The sequence below is a fragment of the Phaethon lepturus genome, unplaced genomic scaffold, assembly GCF_000687285.1.
Source record: "Phaethon lepturus isolate BGI_N335 unplaced genomic scaffold, ASM68728v1 scaffold2410, whole genome shotgun sequence".
Classification (NCBI taxonomy): Eukaryota; Metazoa; Chordata; class Aves; order Phaethontiformes; family Phaethontidae; genus Phaethon; species Phaethon lepturus.
This window is the reverse complement of record NW_010509625.1, coordinates 95,621-115,986: the sequence shown is the minus strand read 5'-3', so window position 1 is coordinate 115,986 and position 20,366 is coordinate 95,621. Positions and strand designations below refer to the sequence as shown.

Below are 20,366 nucleotides of genomic sequence, written 5' to 3'. Positions count from 1 at the left end.
GTTGGGGATCTCCGAAGAATACTATGGACTTTGGAGAGTGGAATAAGGGATAGGAAGATGAGAGTAAATCCCTTTTATTTTGAATCTTTTTTTTCTTTTCCTGTTTTTGGGATTAACTTTTTCTTATTCTAAACCACACCCAAATAATACTTCAGAGCTGATGTTAGAGAGTAGGGCAGTGTTAAGAGAAAGTGGGTGTGGGTTGGTGAAAGATGAGGCAAATGTTTCTAGAATAATTCAGAATATTTTATTACAGCTGAAGTCACCCCATGGCTTCAAGTATGTGATGTTTCACTTAGCTTTGTCATCTTAATGCTGTAACTGTCCTGATTTTTGACCCAAGGTTTATAGCATTTGGGATGCTGTCTGACAGCCAGGACGTTTAATAGCAACAAAGTGTTTATACTATCTGTTCTCAGGCAGATGCTAGTCAAGCTTTTTTTAATCTGAAATATCTTTATATCTATATACAGATATATAAATATCTTTATTTTTAGAATAAATGGTGACTCACCAGGGTACACAATTGACATTTGAAAAAATACTTTAACTATAATACAGAAATGGGTGTTGTAACATGATTTTGGAAGTTCACTCACAACTATGGTTATGACTTCAAGTTAGTTGAGTGATTCATGGCCCTTTTTATAGAATAAGAGTATTTGCCTTAATAGTAGCGTGTTAGATTGCATTTGATTATTTTGTTACCTCAACTGAGCATAACATTTATCTCCTGTTTTACTAGAAGCAGTTTCTGGAGGTAGAAGGAGCTAATGTTTTCGTTGAGGCTTATTTTGTTAAATCCCCTGAAATGAAAGATAAAGCTTTTCATGTCAGCTTAAGCATGGGGAACTCCTGTGATCTTTTTTGGTGAAAGAGATGCTGGACTTGATTTGAAACTTGGAATTAAACTCGGTGAAATTGCTGTTCTGTCGCTCTCAAAAATTAAGAGACTGGCATATCTGCATCTGGTGAATTTGAATGGTTTCAGCTTACTTTCAAAATGGAGCACTATCTTTCTAACAGATCTGGAGTCCCCACACCTACCTGCCTTGTTGAGATGGCTTCCTCCCACGATGGAGCACATAGTGTATCTGTCCTCAGAGCTGAAGGTGTTGAGATAAGCTTGACCAATTCCTTCTAGACTTGTATGTAGAAAGTAACCAAACAAAGCACATTCCGTTTAAACTCACCCTTCCAAGCATGGATTTAAGATGAAATCTCCCCTTTTTTCCTACTAGTAAGGGAGGCTGGATTATAAAGATAGTATATGGGAAGGAAAGGCAGGAAAACATGCTCATGCTTTATGCTTCCAGGAGGGTAGCATTTAGCCTCCTCATGTTGCTTCCAAGTTTCCTAAACAAGAAATACAAACATCCTTAATATTGATGTTGGTCCTAAAGTTACTTAATATGTTATGGCTCTATGTAAGTGGTCTTAACTTCTCAGTATACTTTCCAAACAAATACCAAGAGAAATATACCCTTAAAAATGGAACTGACTTACACACACTAGGTACATGTGTTTAGAGAACAAGCAGAATATTTTTGGTTTCCTGACTTGCTAGAAGGTTAATAAGCATAGCAATGCGTATGTAACTGTTGTTTGGAAAGTATGGCAATCACTTAAAGTTTACTTATTTGAGTTGAAATCGAGTGATGTGGTAACCTTGAAATGTTGAAGCAAAAGAAATTACAGCAATGTCAAATTAAAACGTCGTCAATTCTGCTTCTGGGGCAGAAGCTGGATCAAATAATGGGAGAAGAAGACAAGATGATGATGATAGTAGTAGTAGTAATAATAATAATAATAATAATAATAATAATAATAATAATAATAATTCCCTTCAACTCCAAAGTTCATTTTCAAAAGCAGGAATAAATGTGTTAATGGAGTTAGCAAAAAATTACATGTATTGAGTCTGGGGTTCTCTGAGCAAGATGCTGAAATGCATCTTCTCTTCTACTCAAACTTTACAGAGAAAAGTATGCTTCAAATAAAAACTACGGGTCACCAAGACAAGTTAGGGACAACATTTTCAATAGCATCATATTGTTAAGGATTAGCTGATTAGTGTGAATTAGTTTGATAGTTTCCATCGTCATTTATCTATATTTAGAAATTGTTAATGGATTTCTATGTATTCATTTAAAGAAAACTACAAGGCTGATGTAACTTTTTTTTTTTTCTCTCCCTGGTTCCCAGAGCTGGTTCCTTCAATTATGAGTAACATGCTGAATCCAGATGCTATTTTTTCAAACAATGAAATGAGCCTGTCAGACATTGAAATTTACGGTTTTGATTACGACTACACATTGGTCTTTTATTCCAAACATTTGCACACGCTGATCTTCAATGCTGCTCGAGATCTTCTTATTAATGAGCATCGGGTAAGTAAAATTAATGGAATAACAATAAACTTCGGAATAAAGAGTGTAACAAATAATTTCTAACTGGGAGGGTCATAACTCATCTTTTTGTGCCTCAGTCCTAGCTTGGCTCCCTTGTAACTGTTGTACAAAATGTGTTATAATATGAACCATGGAAGTCCAGGTTTTTTCTCAGCTGCAGTTTTGAGCAGAGCGCAGTCTGACAAACGTTTAGGAACAGAGTTTTATTTGGTTTATTGTTTAATGTGGTGGTGGTGGTGGAGCGGTTTTTTGTTTTTTCCTGATAGCCACTTATTGGATAAGAATTGTCAGTTAATAGATAAGAAGCTTAAAAGTTACCGTTGCATGCATTGCTGTGAGTGCAGTGATTAATTTCCTTATGGAATGTTTTTAGCCTGACTTCTTACGAGGGCTTTGATCGCACTGTGTGCTTGCGAGGTGCTCTGTACGCGCCCGGCGCTTCAGCCGAGTTAGCTGAAGGGGCAGCGCCTGCTGTGACGCTAATCACAGGCTGGAGACAAGAGAGAACCAAGTGAGTGTTCAGCTCCGTTGTCCCCGCTGTTGCCTCACCAAGCAGCGTGTTTGCATCGGGGACCAGTTGACATCCGAGCAGCTTGGAGCTGGTTATTGCGTGGTTTGGGGATGGGAGAAGTTACTGAGTGCCAGAAAGCTGGGGGGGAGGTGGGTGACTCGGGAAACTGAAGGCATTGTGGGGAAAAAGGTAGAAGAAAACATGGACTGAAAGAGGCAAGGTTTATTGAACTGTAGGACTTGCAGGAAAATAAAAGACAAAAAGTCCAGAGAGTAACTTTATTAATAAAACTGCTTGTGTGTTGTATACAACCTAAATCTGAATGGGTGGTGTTAGTCTACTTTCCTATTTGAATCTAAAGGTTAGGAGCTATATATAAACATCTATAAATATCTCTGGAAGAGCAAACAAAACTCTGTGGGTGCTACAAGCATACACAATTCGATCCGCCCAAGATTTTGGCATGTCTTGGTAGCAATTTCTGTAGAATGTGTAAATACACTTTATTAAAGCTATCTGGTTCTTGCAAAAATCAACAGTACCATAGGAGTCAAGATTAATTCTTGTAGACACTATTTAAAATGGTGCTCTGTCTTTACTATTCGAATGAATTCAGACAGTAATAACTTTCCAGTTTGTCTTTATTTAAAATATCTTTGAGTTCTAGTAAGCAAAGCTGTAATTACTTTTTGAGACAACTTATTGAAATATATTCTCTCCTATTGGAATTTATTGGAGGACAACAGTTTTTATTAATGCTATTGTTTTATTAATAGCTGCTTGGACTGCTAATGTTTTTCTCGCCTTTAACATTAGAAAAAGCTTGTAGATACTATTGCCCGTTATGACTGTCATAGTCAACCTAAAAGATGGCCAATTTTGGTCATGGCAGTGTAAAGTAACTCGTCAGAAATTGCAAAATACAGTGTAGGAAGCAAGGAATTTTGAAGTGTGTCCAAGAGAATAAACATCAATTTAATGTTAATCTTGGAGGTGGCAGCAGGTGTTGAATGTAAACTCTCGCTCTTGGGTTTATTTCTTTCTAATGTGCGGGCCTTGTACCACCTTATCTGGACTGCTGTTTCAGTCCAGATAGATCTATCCCTACCAAGAGCGGGGTAAGCAAACAGTGCAATTTTTATCGTTATTTTGTTTGGCTTGTAAGGAAGCTTTGATTTGTGTGCCAAGATAGGCTCAATCTGTTTCTCATATGTACTGCCATGCATGCAAAAAGGCAGCCTTCTTGTAGAATAAATTAAAGAAGAAAAATTGAGCATGCAGAAATTTGAAAAAGTCAGAAATAAATTGCCTTGTTCATGCTTGACGTGGCTGCTTTGATGCATGTGCAGTACACTGTACGTTCTAATTAATCACATTCTATATCATACCCTGATGTTTTCCCTTGTCTCCTTTTCTGCTCCGTGTTCCTTGGCCAAACCTATACATCTTCCCAATGCATCTGTAGGCTTTTGAAGCTGTTCTTCGTTCAGATCAGTAGTTTCCCTCATGTTTTCTGGAAATGGTGGTAGGGATAATAGTTCAGAAGTTAGGAGAAAGGACTTTAATTGTAGATGCCTGTGCTCAATACAAGCACAGTCTACAGCAGTTGCAGAGCAAGTCCTCTTCAGCATAGATAACATCTTTGTGGAGAAATTGCGATTTATTTATTTTTTTGTAAGACTAGCTAGAGCCTCTGCTGAAGCTGTATAATTTACTTTTTTTTTCCACAAAGGCTTATAGATTAGCCATATATGTATGGAGACTGTTGTAGAGAAGGTGGAAGATATGCCTGAGATGCATTTGTCAAGTTCTAAGACTGCTGTAGCCTGTGGGAGGGAAGTGAAGGATTGCCTTTCAGTTGGTTAACCAAAGAAATTATAGTTTTCTCAGGCCTTGTCAGAAATGACTGAAGCATTTTACCTTTTAAAAACAAATGAACAAAACCCTTAGCCCAAGGCACACATGTAATGTTGTTTGGGTTTTTTTTTTCATGGCTAACCTATGCTTAAAGCAGGACAAACTTACAATCGACTGAAATTGGGCTCGTACTGAAAAATGTTAGAAAACGTCACCTATCTCTAATAGGTGGTGTGAGCTACCTGTGCTATCTATAAAGAACCTGAGAAGACAGTGCATGACACAGACATTCAATTCAAGTGCATCTCTGAGCGACGAGGTGTTACAAATGCTGTCCAGGGTAAACCTAGTTGGGTCACTGCAGTGACTTACCCTGGTGGCGTTTAATGCCCCATTTGCTTTCAGGGTCTGAGCTTTGTGAGGCACTGTACCGTGGGGAAGGTCCCTGTTAGGGGACCCTGGCTTCCCCAGGTGACATTAGCCATTATGAATTCTATTCTTCCGTCCTCCCCGTCTGTGTATCTTTACACACCTCTGGGGTCTACATTTCAAATGTGACAATCTAAGATCAGGAGTATGATCCTCACTGAGGGAGTCAAAACAGATAGCTGTGCTGCTTTTATTTCTTGAAAATGCCAAAGAGTTTTTTTTTCTCCCGTTAACGTTGATGATGTGGTATTGCTTTTTCTTTCAATAGAAGTGAGCAGTGAAGTTCAGGTATCTCTGTAAATTAAGCCATGTTCTTGGGCTTCTAGCTAGCAGGTTGAGTTGGAAACTGTGTTTGTGTAGTCTGTTTCATGGGGAGACTTCACAATGCAAGGTAACTCAGCTATTAATTTTTAGGAAGTTAATGAAATTTAGTTTGTTTTCAAAGGTGCATATATTAAAATAAGGTTTTGAACAAGAGGCTAATGTTCAAAGGTGATCACTACAGAGTACCTGGATGTCCAACTTTAAGTGCTGTAGTTGACTTAGATTTAAAACATTGACCTTGGATTTTGGTCAAATGTTTGACTTGTCTTGCACCATACATATGTTCTTGCAAATCTCACCAATCTATCAAAAAGCCTCTTAATGACTAGTGAAAATGAGAAGCATAGAAAACATAGGCTTTTAAAATTCTGCAGAAACAATTTTTTATTTGTTTTTGTTATGAATTTAAAATCAAATCATTGCTGTCTTTCTTAGTATCCTGCAGAAATAAGAAAATATGATTATGATCCAAATTTTGCTATCAGAGGACTTCATTATGATGTGCACCGGGTATGTATAAATAACTTTGTGATGAGTTATGTAGTGCTGAGAACTTAGCCAAGGAAAATAAATAGGGCTTTTAAGTCTTCCAACTTTTCACCCTGTGTTGATGTGTAAGGAATTTGTTTCGTCTTTTTCTCTTTCATAGCAAGCTTGATTTTTACTTTGTTTTCTACTTAAGAACTATTTAAAAAATAAAAGTTTGAGTGTTCGTTCTCATAGTGGGTGGAGGAAGACAACTTAAAGTGCAACAGAATAAACCTAAGCAGGCATCTGCTAGTCGGAAAAGTTACTTCTTCGTGACTTGGCTCAGGTCACTGGACAATGTTTCCTTGGTGATTTGGAAAGCCCTAGGCAAGAGCCATTGATAAAAGTATTTTGGAAACTATGAAGGAAGTTGAAGTGAAGGTGCTTAGGCATTCTTGAGACAGAGAGGTTATAGATTAAATTGCTTTGATTTTTATAGTTTCATGTCAAATAGTTGACGTGATAAAAACTGATAATTTTTTTTCCCCCTGCAAGGCATTATTAATGAAGATTGATGCTTTTCACTATATTCAACTGGGGACAGTTTACAGGTGGGTAAAATTATTTCCTAGGTGTAATAAAAATATATACTTACTTTTTTTTTTTTTTGACTCTCTTAGTTGCATTTATTAGTGTATATCTTGGGTTCCTATCAGGAGCAGTGCCCTGAAAAGCACAGAGATGAATGAACATTGCAGTCCTACTGGAAGGGGGTTTCTTTGCACCACTGTGTGCACACACAGCCACGCATACACCTTTACTGACTGATACAGTACAGCTGCCTCCCCAGTTCAGAGCTGGGGAAGTTGGCAAGCTGGCTGGTCACATAGTGCTGACTCACTTTGTTTCCGGCTGTTAAATTGTGCTGAAAGACATCTAAAAACACGCTGATGACTTCTCCGCTGTTGCTTTCTATGTAAATAGTTGTCACAGAGTGCCTGTTTGCATGACTCTGGTGTGGTTGTAGAGACACTTGAGAGGTCTTGCCGTGTTTGCACAGAGCTTTTAAGTTTGGACACATCGGCCACATCATACTCGCAGAACGGAGCGCAACTGCTTTGTGTGCGCACAGCCTGACACTTCTTGAGTTTACTGAACTGGTGTAGAATTGGCAGTCTCTGTGCTGTGCTTTGTTACCCGATACAGACATGCTGTGTGTGATCTTTGACAGGAGGGGTTTTGGTGTGGCTCAGTTTGCTGTAATGAAGCAGTACGCGTTTGACTGACAGGAGCACCGCACTTGGTACCAGGTTTTAAATTAAACAGGAAGCCTCAGCACCTTTCTTAATGTCATTGGAGAAGAAGTTTTGTTTTGGAGCCAAAAGATAATGCAACCCTGAAGTGATTTGCTATTGGGGATTTTCATACTACTTATAGTAGATTTCATACTACTATATGGTAGTATGAAATGATGATAATGTGCTCATTACTTTTTGTTTGCCAGTCGGGCAGATAGGTAGATGATTCGGCTGAAGTCATTGATCCTGTTCTTTTATGACTTAGTCTCAGATGCCCTTTGGGAGAGGGGAGAGGAATGGAAGGAAAATGAAAGAGGAAACAAGATGCCATGGTCCAGCTTTAGGCTCATACTGTCAACATAGTAGCTATCTAAAGCTGCCAAAACAATGTGTTCTGTATGTACAATCAGAGTCTGACTGAAACGTTATACGATTTATTTGTGTGTTTTATACACGCTGATGTAGAATAATTGCTGTGTGTTTCAACTGACAAAACCTGTTCCTGTGGTTTTTGAAGGAATCGTTTATGCAGGGCTAGGAGGGAGCCAGAGAACTCGGTGTGAAGGTCGCTGATTGTAAGATTCATTTAAAAAGGCTGTCACATTTTTTTACATTTTTCACTGTGAAAAATGCTAGTTTGCTGGATTAAAGGCTAGGGTAGGTGAAATAATCAAAGCTACATTTATCTGTAGAAGTATGTAGTAGAAGTACTAAGATTGATATGAATGTACTAAGATTGATATGAATGGGAACGGGTGTGTGTGAGAGCAGCGGAAGAAATGCTGATAGAAGGGACAAAAGGATGGCATGTGTTGGTGGTGCCTGGATCAGTTGGTGATCAAGGTATCGTCACATCTGCATGCTGTTTCTCCAAACACCCATGTGGGGATGGGGGGAGCAAAAAAGAGGCTTTGAGAGGTGATGTCAGGAGGAACAGTGGTATGACTGGAACTGTATAGTGACCTAGATGAGAAGATGAATGGTGGTGAGTCCATCAGCAGTGCTACTTACGACTCAGAGCGGGACAGAATGAAGAGGCAGAAGATCACAGCTGCTGTCAACTCCTAGTACAAAAGGCACATCCAAAGCCAGAACATGACGACTGGTGAAGACAACGCTAGAGAGGTGTTGAGGTTTGTTGAAGAGCTGGTGTCCCTTGTTCTCTGTGTCACCCAGAGTAATTCTGGACAGACTGCTAGGCCACACATCTTGGTACTTGTGAGTGTGTGTGAGGGAGAGAGTGAAAGCTACCGTTTCACTCAATACTTTCTTTTACTTTTGTTTAAAATAAGATTACCTTTCTCTTCTGTACCAATGCTGAGCTTTGCTGTCAGTTGCTGCATATCTGTAGCTTAGTTTTAACCTTCCGTGTGTTCTGTTCGTGTGTAGGTCAGTTATACCACTAGTTATATAGGTAGCAGGGCTTGCCCAAGCGTACGGCCTCATTTTCACAGAGAGGTGTAAGCGATTCTGATATCCCTCTAAGAATGCAGGTCTCCGAAGGCAGCAGTGGCAGCAGTGCTGTAGGTGAACTGTGATGCTTTTAATGCCGTCTGTCCCTGCTCCCAGTGGAATAAAATAAACTTTGTCATTACACAGCTGGACTGTGAACTTCGTCAAGGCTATGGATCTTCTGGTAAAACTAATCTATAGCTTTGCCTACACAGTCATCTCCTCTGTGGATTTCATGTATGTCTGTTGTCCTCTCTTGATTTGTGCTTAAGTAGCTCCTCATCCACAAGCGCTTTCTTTAGCAGTATTCAAATACCACTCGGCATAGCTGTCTGCAGACTAGAAGATGAGTCAGTCCTTCTCAATTCTGATCGTATTACTTGGTATTTGTTTAGCATTTTGGTTGCGTTTCTTTGTGTTTACTCCTGTGGAGTGGGTGACGCTGAACTCTGTTATGTTACAAAACCAAATTATTATCTGCCCTGTTTGTGCACAATACTGACTTGAATGCTGGAGCAGAGAACTATGTACAAGTCGATGTAGCATTGAGAAGTGCAGTAAAGGAGCTAGTTAACGTGGGACTCTGCTACCACAGCAGCCCTGAGGAAGTTCATGTATTGTGCCCTTCCACTGCAGAGCTGGTGTGGATGCTAAACCCTGAAAGTACTAGGCTTATTAATTAATTAAAGTTTTTTTTAATGGCCCACAACACTTCTGGGTAAGACCAAGAAAGGGAATAACTGAATATATACAATATAACTTGAAACAACTGACTGTGTTACAAGGCTGCAAAACACCGTAGACAGGCTTGGAAAAAAGGGACCAGATAATCTGGTTTTCATTTGTGTTCTTTAATTTAAGCAAAGCCTCAACACTTCTGTGTCCTCTGGTGAGGATGTTTGCATGCCTGCAGTGTTTTAGATGCATTAGTGCAAGATGCTTAATACCGTAAATATTCAAAACCAAACCAAAACAAAAAAGAAACTATGGGGAGAGATGGTGTCTACTTCTTCCTCGTTTGTTGTTGTACTTTAATATTTTAATTACCTGCCAACAATCCTTCAAGTAATCTTAAATTTGGGGAAACGGAACTGTTGAAACAGTTTAAAATAAATTCTTACTTAGTTAAAGGTTGTGCGTGTGTTTCTTTGCCTTGAATCTTCAAGGTCATGCTGCAGAATAATCTGGTTTAAACACTATCGCATCATCAGTGCTGTATGAAACAAAGGCAGAGTGAGGAATTACTTTGTGTTAAGAAACTGGTACTTCTTACAAACCCTTCAGGCATAGTTTCAATGGAGACTAATTAGCTCTTTTCCCGTAAGAAAGTAAAAAGGACTTAAAATTGGAATGTGTTCCATGTGCGTCAGCCTGTTAAAAAGTTACTTGTTCTGTAAGGAAAGATGCTGTTTTAACTTACAGACTAAAGTGTTCCTATGACATTATTAGTATTTTAATAAGCTCCAGATCTAAGTATCAATCTGTCAGGCTTCTGTTCGGTAATTACTTGAAAATTTTAATCTGCCTTTTGAACTAAAGCTAATGTTGTTTTCCAGAGGCCTCAGTGTTGTCCCAGATGAAGAAGTCATTGCAATGTATGATGGTTCCCATGTCCCTCTAGAACAAATGAGTGACTTTTATGGAAAGGTAAAACCACAAACTGCTCTTTAAAAATATTTTTTTTCTTTTTGGTAGGAGGTAGTGGTGTTTGCATTTTGTTCTTGTTCTTACCAGCAGTTGTGTTTTCTCAATACGTGATTGACTTACAGTGCTAGATGTGGTTTGCCCTCAAAAGTGACAAATATCTTTTCTTCTGCCCACTTACTCCCACTTCTTTCACTGTTCCCTTGCCCAGTCATACAGACAGAGAAGGGGAACATAGAAAAATCAAGTGACTTGCTCAGTGTTGCACAGCAAATCTGATAAAGGCTGGGAAATGAACCATATCTGGTGCCTTACCCCAGCTATGTACTTCTTCCCGGTGGTCTAATGGCTTAGCTGATGTAGCAGCAAGTAAACGTATGGAGGTGCCTTTTGCATACAAGCTGGCAGGGTGACAGTAACAGGATTTGACAAAAGATGAATGATAAAAGATAAAGCTTTTAAGTTTAGGATTTGCCTTTGTGGGGAAAGTTGATCTTTCTGGTAGGTTCCTCCATCTTTCCCAAACCAAGAACGGTGCTGTCTTTTTAGTAAAAAACAAGTTTATTTTACCCCTTTTACTTATGGATGTTAATTCCATGCTGACATGAAATGCCCTTCTTTGTGCTGTGGAGCCTTTTGTTGTTCTCGCACTTGTTCTTATTTTAAAGGAGCTCAACTCAGAATTCCCAAATCTGGTCTCTGCAGCAGTTCTGGTTATCACCCTGGCACTCCCTGTGGGATGCCTTGGTCTCTGCAGGTCTATGCCTTCTTTGATCTTGGAAAGGACAGTGACAGGACAAGAGGCTGTGGGCGCAAACTGAAACAGAGGAGGTTTCCTCTGAACATCAGGAAACACTTCCTTTACTGTGAGGGTGACTGAGCACTGGAACAGGTTGCTGCCGGGGGAAGTTCCGGAGTCTCCATCCTTGGAGGTATTCGGAAGCCATCTGGACAGTGTCCTGGGCAGCTGGCTGTAGGTGACCATGCTTGAGCAGGGGGGCTTGGACAAGACGGACCTCCAGAGGTCCCTTGCAACCTTGACCATTCCATGCTTCTGTGATCTTGACCACTGTTCTGTCTTGAGCAAAGATGTCTGGTTGCTTTACCCCTCTTCTTTTTGAGAAGTATTTGATTTGTATTTGCTCTTGTGTAGTAAGATTCTGTACTTTTCTGAAACTTAACTATAGTTACAGCTTTTGCAGACTAGTATTCCTCTGCTCCTGCACGAGTTACTGTAGATTCTTGCAACTTTTTACTCTCTCTTTTCAAGGAGGTAAATTGTTTTGCAGTCCAAATCAGTATTCCAGTTACAAAAAAAGAAACAGCAACCAAAACCGCCGCCTCCCCATCACAATACCCAGTGCCGCTTATTTATAGAAGTGCAGACTTCCAGTCAAGGCCTCTAAGTCCTTCTCTTGACTTCTAGCTGAGCGCTGCCTTTTAAATGTTTATGAATTAAAATAATGTTCTTAAGGATAATAAGTCATGATTAATCTTTAAAATAAAGCCACCACTTTTGTTGGAGTTATTTTATTGAAAGTCTGTTGGTTCAGAAAGAATCTAAAGCAGTGTGAACAGTGATGGCAAAAGCTGAATACCTGCAACTAAGCTGAAGTTTTTATACTGAATGAATGAAAATGTTCTTATCTGAGAAATGCCTGACCTTTTTTCTTCTTTTTCCTTCCCACCCCTGTAGAGCTCACAAGGAAATACAATGAAGCAATTCATGGATATATTTTCCTTGCCAGAAATGACACTTCTTTCCTGTGTGAATGAATATTTTCTGAAAAACAACATCGATTATGAGCCTGTTCATCTGTATAAAGATGTCAAGGTACTAGCTTTGAAGATTTAGGTAAACCACTACATTTGTGCATCTTCTCTGTGAGTGCTTCAGGAAACTACAATCTGTTGTGTCAGCTCCAGTGAAGTACCTCAACTTTAGGTTTTGCACAGAGTAATTATTGCTATACAACCATAAAAACATAAGTAAAATGAAGGTAGACCTTGAAAAAGAAACAGAATAATTTGAAATTTTGTTTTAAATTTGACATTCTACGTCTGTTGCTTTCTGTGGGTTTGAGGGGTAGATCGGGGGAAAGTGAAGAAGCTCTTGTACATTGATAAAGCTTCTTTGGGTTGTTATTAAAGCTATACTTTTCTCACTAGCAGGAACTGTAAGAGGCTATAGGGGATTCCAGTTTGGAGCTTTCAGTTTTACTACCTCTGTGTCTTCGCTGGTATATGATCATTTGCTGTCTCTTGCTTTTGGCATATCTATTTTGCCTGTTTTCCTCTCTTCTGCCTCCAAAACAATCTAATAATAATGGCTAGAGTAATTTGACCTTCTTGATTCCTCAGGATGTATCCTGCAGAAGAGGCAGTTTTATGTCATGGTTATTTAAGAACAGAAGAGGCCGTGCTCAAGTTGATGGTAGTTGTCTGCACAAGTTCTCTATCCAAAACCTTTTCCTGGCCCCTTGTTGATGTGTATTAAACTTCTGTAGTTGTTGAGCATATCCAATGCACCTGAATGTTGAATTTCTCACTTTCCCAAGTAGATCAGATAGGCTTTAAGAAACTTTTGAACTCAAGAGTAATTTTCCCTTCTGCCTCTGGTTACTTAGAGCCAGAAGGCTAGTTCTCATCGTTTCTTCTGCTGAAGTGTTTGTAGAAACTTTTGTACTGCTCAGCATTACCAACATTTTGGAAGTCTTATAGTGGCATTTTTTGAGGATTTTTAGGACATACCCCAGGTAAGTACCAAAATGGCAGTAGCACTGTCCTAAACAAAGCGGTCTGGTGCAGAGCTGGCTCAGGAGAGCGGCTGAATGCCCTCAGAGCTCCTTACGGGTACTTTGCTTAAGCATTCAGCTTCTTTCATCTGCTGTAAATTTCTTTTTTAAATAGCCAGGGGATTTGGGTCTGATCATAGTCTAAAATCTATCTGACTTAAAGGTTCCCCCCCCAAGAGGAAAGGAATGTGTTCTGCTCCAAAGGTCATTAGAAATCTGTGATTACTCTGCTTCTGCGGAGGCCTTTCACCCCACTTCACCCCTCTGAGCACCCTTTCACAGTTGTTACATAAAAGAGCCCGTGTGCTACGTAGTGTTGTACTTCCCAAAAGTATGAAGTTAGTTTCCTGTAGGATAGGTTTACTCTTTGTCTAACATAATGAACATCACGTGGCATTTCTGTGAAGTTGAAAGTGTAATTCAGAGAAAGGAATTGTTTTAAAAACAAATTACTACTGCTATGCAGTGAGCAGGGTTTTTGTAGCTTAAAAGATTTTTCAGTTTAGTGCTCTCTTGCTTTCCTGACAGGATTCAATCAGGGATGTCCACATCAAAGGAATAATGTACAGAGCAATTGAAGCAGATATTGGTAAGTACTAATGAGATCATCTGTCGAAGCTTTTTTCACTGAAAGGTGATCTTTCTGGATTCCTTATTTAAGATTACAAAGTCGAAATTTTAAAGCTTGAAAGAGTTATTTCCACTTGTCTGAGGTGCCTTTAAGTATAACGTCGTGTTCTGAACGTTTGGTTGAATGCAGAGAAAATTCTTGTGAAAAGCTTTTTCAATTAATACTGTGTTTTCCCCAATCCTCACAGAGAAATACATCTGCTACGCCGAACAAACTCGTGCGGTGCTAGCAAAGCTGGCTGATCATGGCAAGAAGATGTTTCTCATCACAAACAGTCCCAGCAGCTTTGTGTAAGTGAACAGTTGTTTACTGTTCAACTATACATTTTCAAAGGGTGGGGAGGATGGGGTTCTCGAATGTAATTCATTATATTGGACAAATAACTGCACTTCTGTTACGCTTCACTGTTAATATCCCGCTGTCCTTTTTAGGGACAAAGGCATGAAGTTCATAGTTGGCAAGGACTGGAGGGACCTCTTTGATGTGGTTATTGTACAGGCTGATAAGCCAAACTTTTTCAATGATAAGCGAAGGTGGGTATTTAATCAGTAAAGAATGATTCAAGCAGCTTATTCCATACAAGGCCATAGAGCGTGTTATGAAATATTTTAATTTGGATGCAATGTAAAATGAAATTGTATTTGATGAAATCCTGTTTAAGGTCGTTACAGAATGCAGCAATGCCCAACTCTGAAGTCCAAATATTTACCATTTCTTACCTAAGAAGGTTCCAGTGGTTTCAGGTCTACTGCACTGAGTTAGGGTCACAGAAGCTGTTTTTAACATCTTAGTTGTAAGTTGGTGAAGTGTGTTCCTTTCTTAATAAACCTGAGAAATTTTAGTGCTTTTCAGAATCAGTCCCTGATTTGGAAACGTCTTTCATTGCTTCTGGGTTTTTTTCAGTCACATGTGATATCTAAAGGGCAGACTGGCTGACAGACTGGAGTATTTGGACTAGTTGTTCAATTAAACAAACACATCTGTAATGCATACGCACTACTTTTACACTTGAAAAAGACCTATGCCCTTATGTGTACTTATGATTTGAAAGTGAGATAGAGGGAGGTGGGATTTTTTTTTTCCCTTTTTTTTCATTTAGTTTTAAAAAGGATTTTGCTGTACGTGTTGTCCACAGTCCTGTGCCTTCTTTTTCTTCAGTTGCTCAGTTATACAAAATGAGGTATTGGGCAAGATTTTTACTCGTCTTCACTTCTTTTGTGTTCTCTTCTCTCCTCCTTAATGGCAGACAATTCACACCGTTTCTTCCCCTCTGTCTGGGATCCCTGCCTTAGTTCTCAACAGTTATTCTCAATGCCCATTGTAAACATCGTGGGTATACTGGAATGATCCATTGCATTTCACTGGCTAAAGCTGAAGCTTTGGAGCTTTGCTTTTTCTATCTATTACAGAATGTTCAGATGCTAGAGAGTGTGTTTTTCTTTTGAAAGACAAATATTTTTAATCTTTAAAATTGTAATCTCCTCCTAAAAAGTGACACAATTTCTACAGCAATGTAACAATTGTATATAATTCAATTCTAGACCATTTCGGAAGGTGAATGAAAGGGGAGTGTTGCTTTGGGACAAAATTCACAAGCTGCAGAAAGGTCAGATTTACAAACAGGTATGCTTTCAATAAACTCTTCCAGTTCAGAATTAGTATCTATTTCCTAGAATCCCAGGCTTCTTTAGACATCATAAGGGCTTCTAAAAGGTAGATATGTTTTTTTAAGACTTGTTTTAATGATGGTGGTACGAATTCATTGTTGGTATTGTATGTCTGCAGTTTACTTGTCTCTTGAAGTGATAGTATTACTGAAATTGCCTGTAAAATTTGAGATTCATAATACATAAACTAAGGACAAGGTTCTTGATACGAACGTGTTTTTAGGGGTGTACTAAATTCCTTTTTTCATGCCTGTGAAGGCGCAAGTTTCATGCCGCTACGATGTACGTGTCATTGTTTCTGCAGGGTAACTTGTACGAATTTCTGAAGCTTACTGGCTGGAGGGGCTCTAAGGTTCTCTACTTTGGTGATCACATTTACAGTGACTTGGCAGTAAGTAGTTTACTTTCACTAAACAGGGTAAAAGATGAGGCTTTTTGTTAATTTTCTTCTCTTCCTCCCCAGTTATTCAACATAACATGCTTGCATTTGAGATTTCTAAATACAAGAAAATTTGAGTTGGTAGTTAAGCCATATTGCTTTTCTTGCAGTGAAGAAAATTGGTGCCGTAAAAGGCCGACCATGTTTTCCACCTGACTTGTAGCATTTAACTTGTTTACCAGCTGCGCTCAGGAGTGTGTGAGTTTGTATTCCTGATCCAGATTCTGATTGTGTCAGATGTAATGGAGAGTAAGCAGAGATCCACACGTACAGGATGTGGCTGATCTGGATGACATTTACTACCAAGTGTAGTAAGAGCTGAATGAACTTCAGTTTTGAATGCAGGAGGCAATCTGCCTGTCACTAATGGTAAACTTCCTTTCTTCCTGAGAACTTGCTCTCGTCTGTAGGCCCACTGTCCAGGCGTTTTCTTACTACCTTACAAAGAAATGTACTGTTGACTGTTACTTGAAGTCACTACCACTTAACGCTCTTTTGTAATTGATTGCGTACGAATGCCTGGATATGACTTTCTGTTGCCAAGCTGTGGTAGCGTGTTTCAGCAGCAGCAGATGTTAACATTTTTGCCCCAATCTGCTTTTAAGAAGAAGAAGAGTGAATTTGTGTGCTTCAGAAGGCTGAGGGCCGAAGGAAGGACGGGGCAGCTCAGTTCTTTGGCGCAATGGAGGAAAGAACACAGGTGGCAGCTGCCTCCTCCTGTGCTTGTCAGGAGGAGCTTGAGTAGCTGGGGCGCTGATAGGGCCCTTTTGTCAGCTGAATGTATGGGTAAATACCACAAACCCAGCACGTGGTTTCCCCCAGATACTTCTGAAAGCAGCAGAGGACTCGTCCACAAGAGGAATTTCCTACTCTTTGTTTTAAACCTAGTGAATTAGTTTTGCAACTAATGCAAGTGCTTATGTGTTCTTTATCTCTCTCTTTAAAAATGTGGGTTTTGAAGCTTACCCTGAAATGGAATTCTATTGCCCGTTGGCACGGTTAAGTCCCACTGTTAAATATTTCTGCTTATACTTCAGAAGCAATTAAATTAGTGCCCCTTTGGGATAAACAATGGTCAAATTCTTCAGTTCTTTTAAGTAGTTCTTTCTAAGACTTAATACTTGTATTTTGTAATTCTTCTTGGTAAATAGGATTTGACCCTGAAGCATGGCTGGCGCACTGGTGCAATTATTCCAGAGTTACGATCAGAGATTAAAATCATGAACACAGAGAAATACATTCAAACCATGACCTGGCTGCAAACCTTGACAGGATTACTGGAACACATGCAGGTTTGTTCCGTGCGTGTGTAATTGTCTCTATATAGCAGAAGGGATCCAGCCAAGTTTCTAAATGCTGGACATTGACGTCGCAAGTGCTTTGTCTCATTAAAGTTCACCAGTTTGACTGGAGAGAAAGAAATGCAATTATCTGTGTGGCTAGTTAATAAGAGTTTTACCAAAATCTTGTTCTTGTTCCCTTTCTCCACTTGTCAGGCTGGATTGGTTCCTGTTTTCAGTTGTTTAAAATGCCTGTGGGTAACTTCTGTATACTGGTCTCTGAAGCATTGCTCTTGTCCTGTTAGCTGATAAGGGTTTATTAATGGAAAGGCTCATTTATGAGGGCATCCTTAGTTACCTGTCATCCATACTTTACATTCCAGGTTCACCGTGATCCTGATTCACAAATGATTTTAGAAGAATGGAAGAAGGAAAGAAAGGAGATGAGGTAAGACGTCGGGAGATGAAGAATTTGCAATATGCTTCATGGTAGCCAAGTGTTCTATGTGATATCTTCCACAGGTTTCTTCAGAATTTCTATCCATCCCTGATTTATATTCCCTGGTAGTTACAGACCTTCTAAAATTATCCGCATATTTGACCTGTGCAGCTCTTCTCCCCCTCTGACCCTTTGCACATATGAACCCCTTTTCCCCGTTCCCCTTCTTTGGAACAGATGTTAGTTTTCTGCATGAAAAGGTAACATCAGATCAAATACTTTTTCTTCTCATCTTAGTTCTTCTGTCCCTCTGTGTTCAGCTGTCACCATTGCTACTGATCATGCAGCTTAGCTTCTGCACGATTTAAAAATGTGTTCTGTATCAAGACTTAGGTCACTTCTTCAGGTTTTTTTAGATGGTTTCTTCAGATTACATACAACACATCTTAGAATATGCAGAAACTGGGCTCTGCACTAGACTGGATTTAGCAGTGGACTCATCACAGAGATAGATAACAGTGCTAAAACTCCTAAAAATCTACTATTATGAAGGAGCAATCCCTAAATGCGGGGTGTGTGAAGTGCACAGTTGGCCAGGCCAGCACCTGTACCACCAGCAGCCTTCCCCACAAGTGTGGAAGTAAACAAAATGGGACTGATAATTGGCAGTGACTAATAACAGAAGATAATTCTAAGATGTGTTTAAGCTTTTTGTGTACATTAAGCCAGATCTTTGCATTTTTTTAGAAAGTCTTTTATCTTTGGGACAAGCGTTAAGATTTAGATGAAGGCAAAAGTCTTCTTTCACAATGTCTAGAAAGGACAGCTTGAGATATCATGGTTCTGAAGAAAGAAGCAACTTGTCACTGGTTTTAGTGTGAAGCTCTTCTGTTCACTACTGTGATTTCTAGATCTGGGCTATGTATGTGCAAGAGGTGCAAAAATTTATTATGTGGTGCATTTAAGTGGTTTGAAGTGCAATGGCAAGAGAATAATGCATAGAACAGATTATAGGAACTGCTTGCTTCAGGTTCTGGGTGCTAGCTGTAGAGAGATGTGTGTGGGTATTTTCACTTCATTCTCTTTTTTTTTTTTTTTTCGGGGGGGACAGGGAGATGAACAGGAATTTCTTCAACGCACAGTTTGGAAGTTTATTCAGAACTGATGAGAATCCAACTTATTTCCTAAGACGTCTCTCTAGATTTGCAGATATCTATATGGCATCACTGAGTTGTCTCTTGAACTATGAGCCTGATTACACGTTTTATCCAAGGAGGACTCCTTTGCAGCATGAACTTCCTGGCTGGTCGGACCAGCTGTGCACTGGTACATTCAGAATACCTTTCCTACAAGACACAGTTCAGATCAAATAAGTACTTGGCTGCTTCTCTCTAAAATGGGCAAATATATCCTTTTTTTTTTTTTTTTTTTGAATGTACGTGTATTTTATTTAAGTCACTTAAAATCTGTTATCTTGATTTAGGTGTAATTCATACTTGTTCTCATAAACATTGTACACATTTTCTCCACTCCTGCTCGGAAATGTGAAAACTCCTCTTTACACATGGAAGAGATGATGGACTGCCAAAATAGTAGTGGGCTGTGAGGAAGATCAAACTTGAGGAGAAGGACTGTTGGTGTTCTGAGGTGATTGTTTTTGTTTGTTTGTTGATTGGAAACTTTGGTCTGCAGCCTTGTGGTTTACAAAGAAATACCTATACTCTCTGTTCGGGCCCTGATCAGAACTCCAGCTGGAGCCTGTAACGGTGGATCTTGGCACTGAAAAGCTTAAATCCAGTATTGGCAGTTCAGTGATAGACACTTCGTAGCCAGTTTACGGTGAGACTGAGAGGGATGATGTATGCGTTTTAACCTCCCTTGCTGCCAGAGCCGGAGCCTTACCTGTAACTGCACTAAGCGCTGCGTAGCGCCGGCGTGGCTCCGCGCCGCGGCGACCACGACCACCGCGGGCTCAGGCTTTACCTCCTGTCTCTGCAGTTTCTGTTCTGGTAACGTCTGTGCTTGGCTGAAGGTGGACCCGAGCCTAAAACTGAAAGTGGCAGTAACCTGGGCTGCTTCAGCTCCCTTTGTTACCTTTAAGGCACCTTTCTTTCTGAGTTTCAAAACGCTTTAAATATCCACTCTCCGATAATAAAGCCATTTCGCGAGGTCTTGCATTTTGCATTTCAAAGTGGAGACCAGTCTCTGCCAGGCTTTAGATTGATCTTAAATGCTGCTTTTAAAAATTTTAAGTGTCTTACAGTGGTGTGCAATGTGGTTTTGCTGTTCCCTAGGAGTGAATGTATTTCATATAGCCTTCAGTAACGGACTTTTGCAGTCAAAAGTAAACACGCACAATGGGCAAATGAATTGAAAGAAAAGTTAAGAAATGAGAAAACACAACCCAGAGTTTTCTGATGATGCTTTTTTTTTTAGCTCAAGCCCTCAAAGCTAAACTGGGGGTGGTAGACAGTTTGCATCAATCAAAATAAGTTTGGCAGTGCAGATTAGAAGTTATACTGAAGTATTGAAATTACAGGTAATGCATGAACCCAGACTCCGGGTAGCATATATGTTCCAAAGATTTGAGCTGAAAAATGTCTATTTTGCACAAGGAAAACGTCTGTTGATGTATTTCCTCAAACAGGCACTTTATAGAACTGCTGTATAGTTGTTTTTAAATAAGGATGCTTTCCTTTCTCTGCATCCAAAGGAAACTTT

General features: G+C 39.6%; 1 protein-coding gene across 1 annotated transcript; it reads left to right on the top strand.

Annotated features, from left to right (window-relative positions):
• Positions 1 to 2,210: 2,210 nt before the first annotated feature.
• On the top strand, positions 2,211 to 19,018 carry NT5DC3 (5'-nucleotidase domain containing 3). Its single transcript, XM_010290600.1, has 13 exons — positions 2,211 to 2,390; positions 5,968 to 6,042; positions 6,556 to 6,611; positions 10,307 to 10,397; positions 12,091 to 12,228; positions 13,718 to 13,778; positions 14,008 to 14,110; positions 14,252 to 14,353; positions 15,362 to 15,443; positions 15,792 to 15,878; positions 17,078 to 17,218; positions 17,590 to 17,654; positions 18,757 to 19,018. Exons 1-13 carry the CDS (start codon positions 2,223 to 2,225, stop codon positions 19,016 to 19,018), a joined length of 1,431 nt encoding a protein of 476 aa, XP_010288902.1. The 5' UTR covers positions 2,211 to 2,222.
• Positions 19,019 to 20,366: the final 1,348 nt, after the last annotated feature.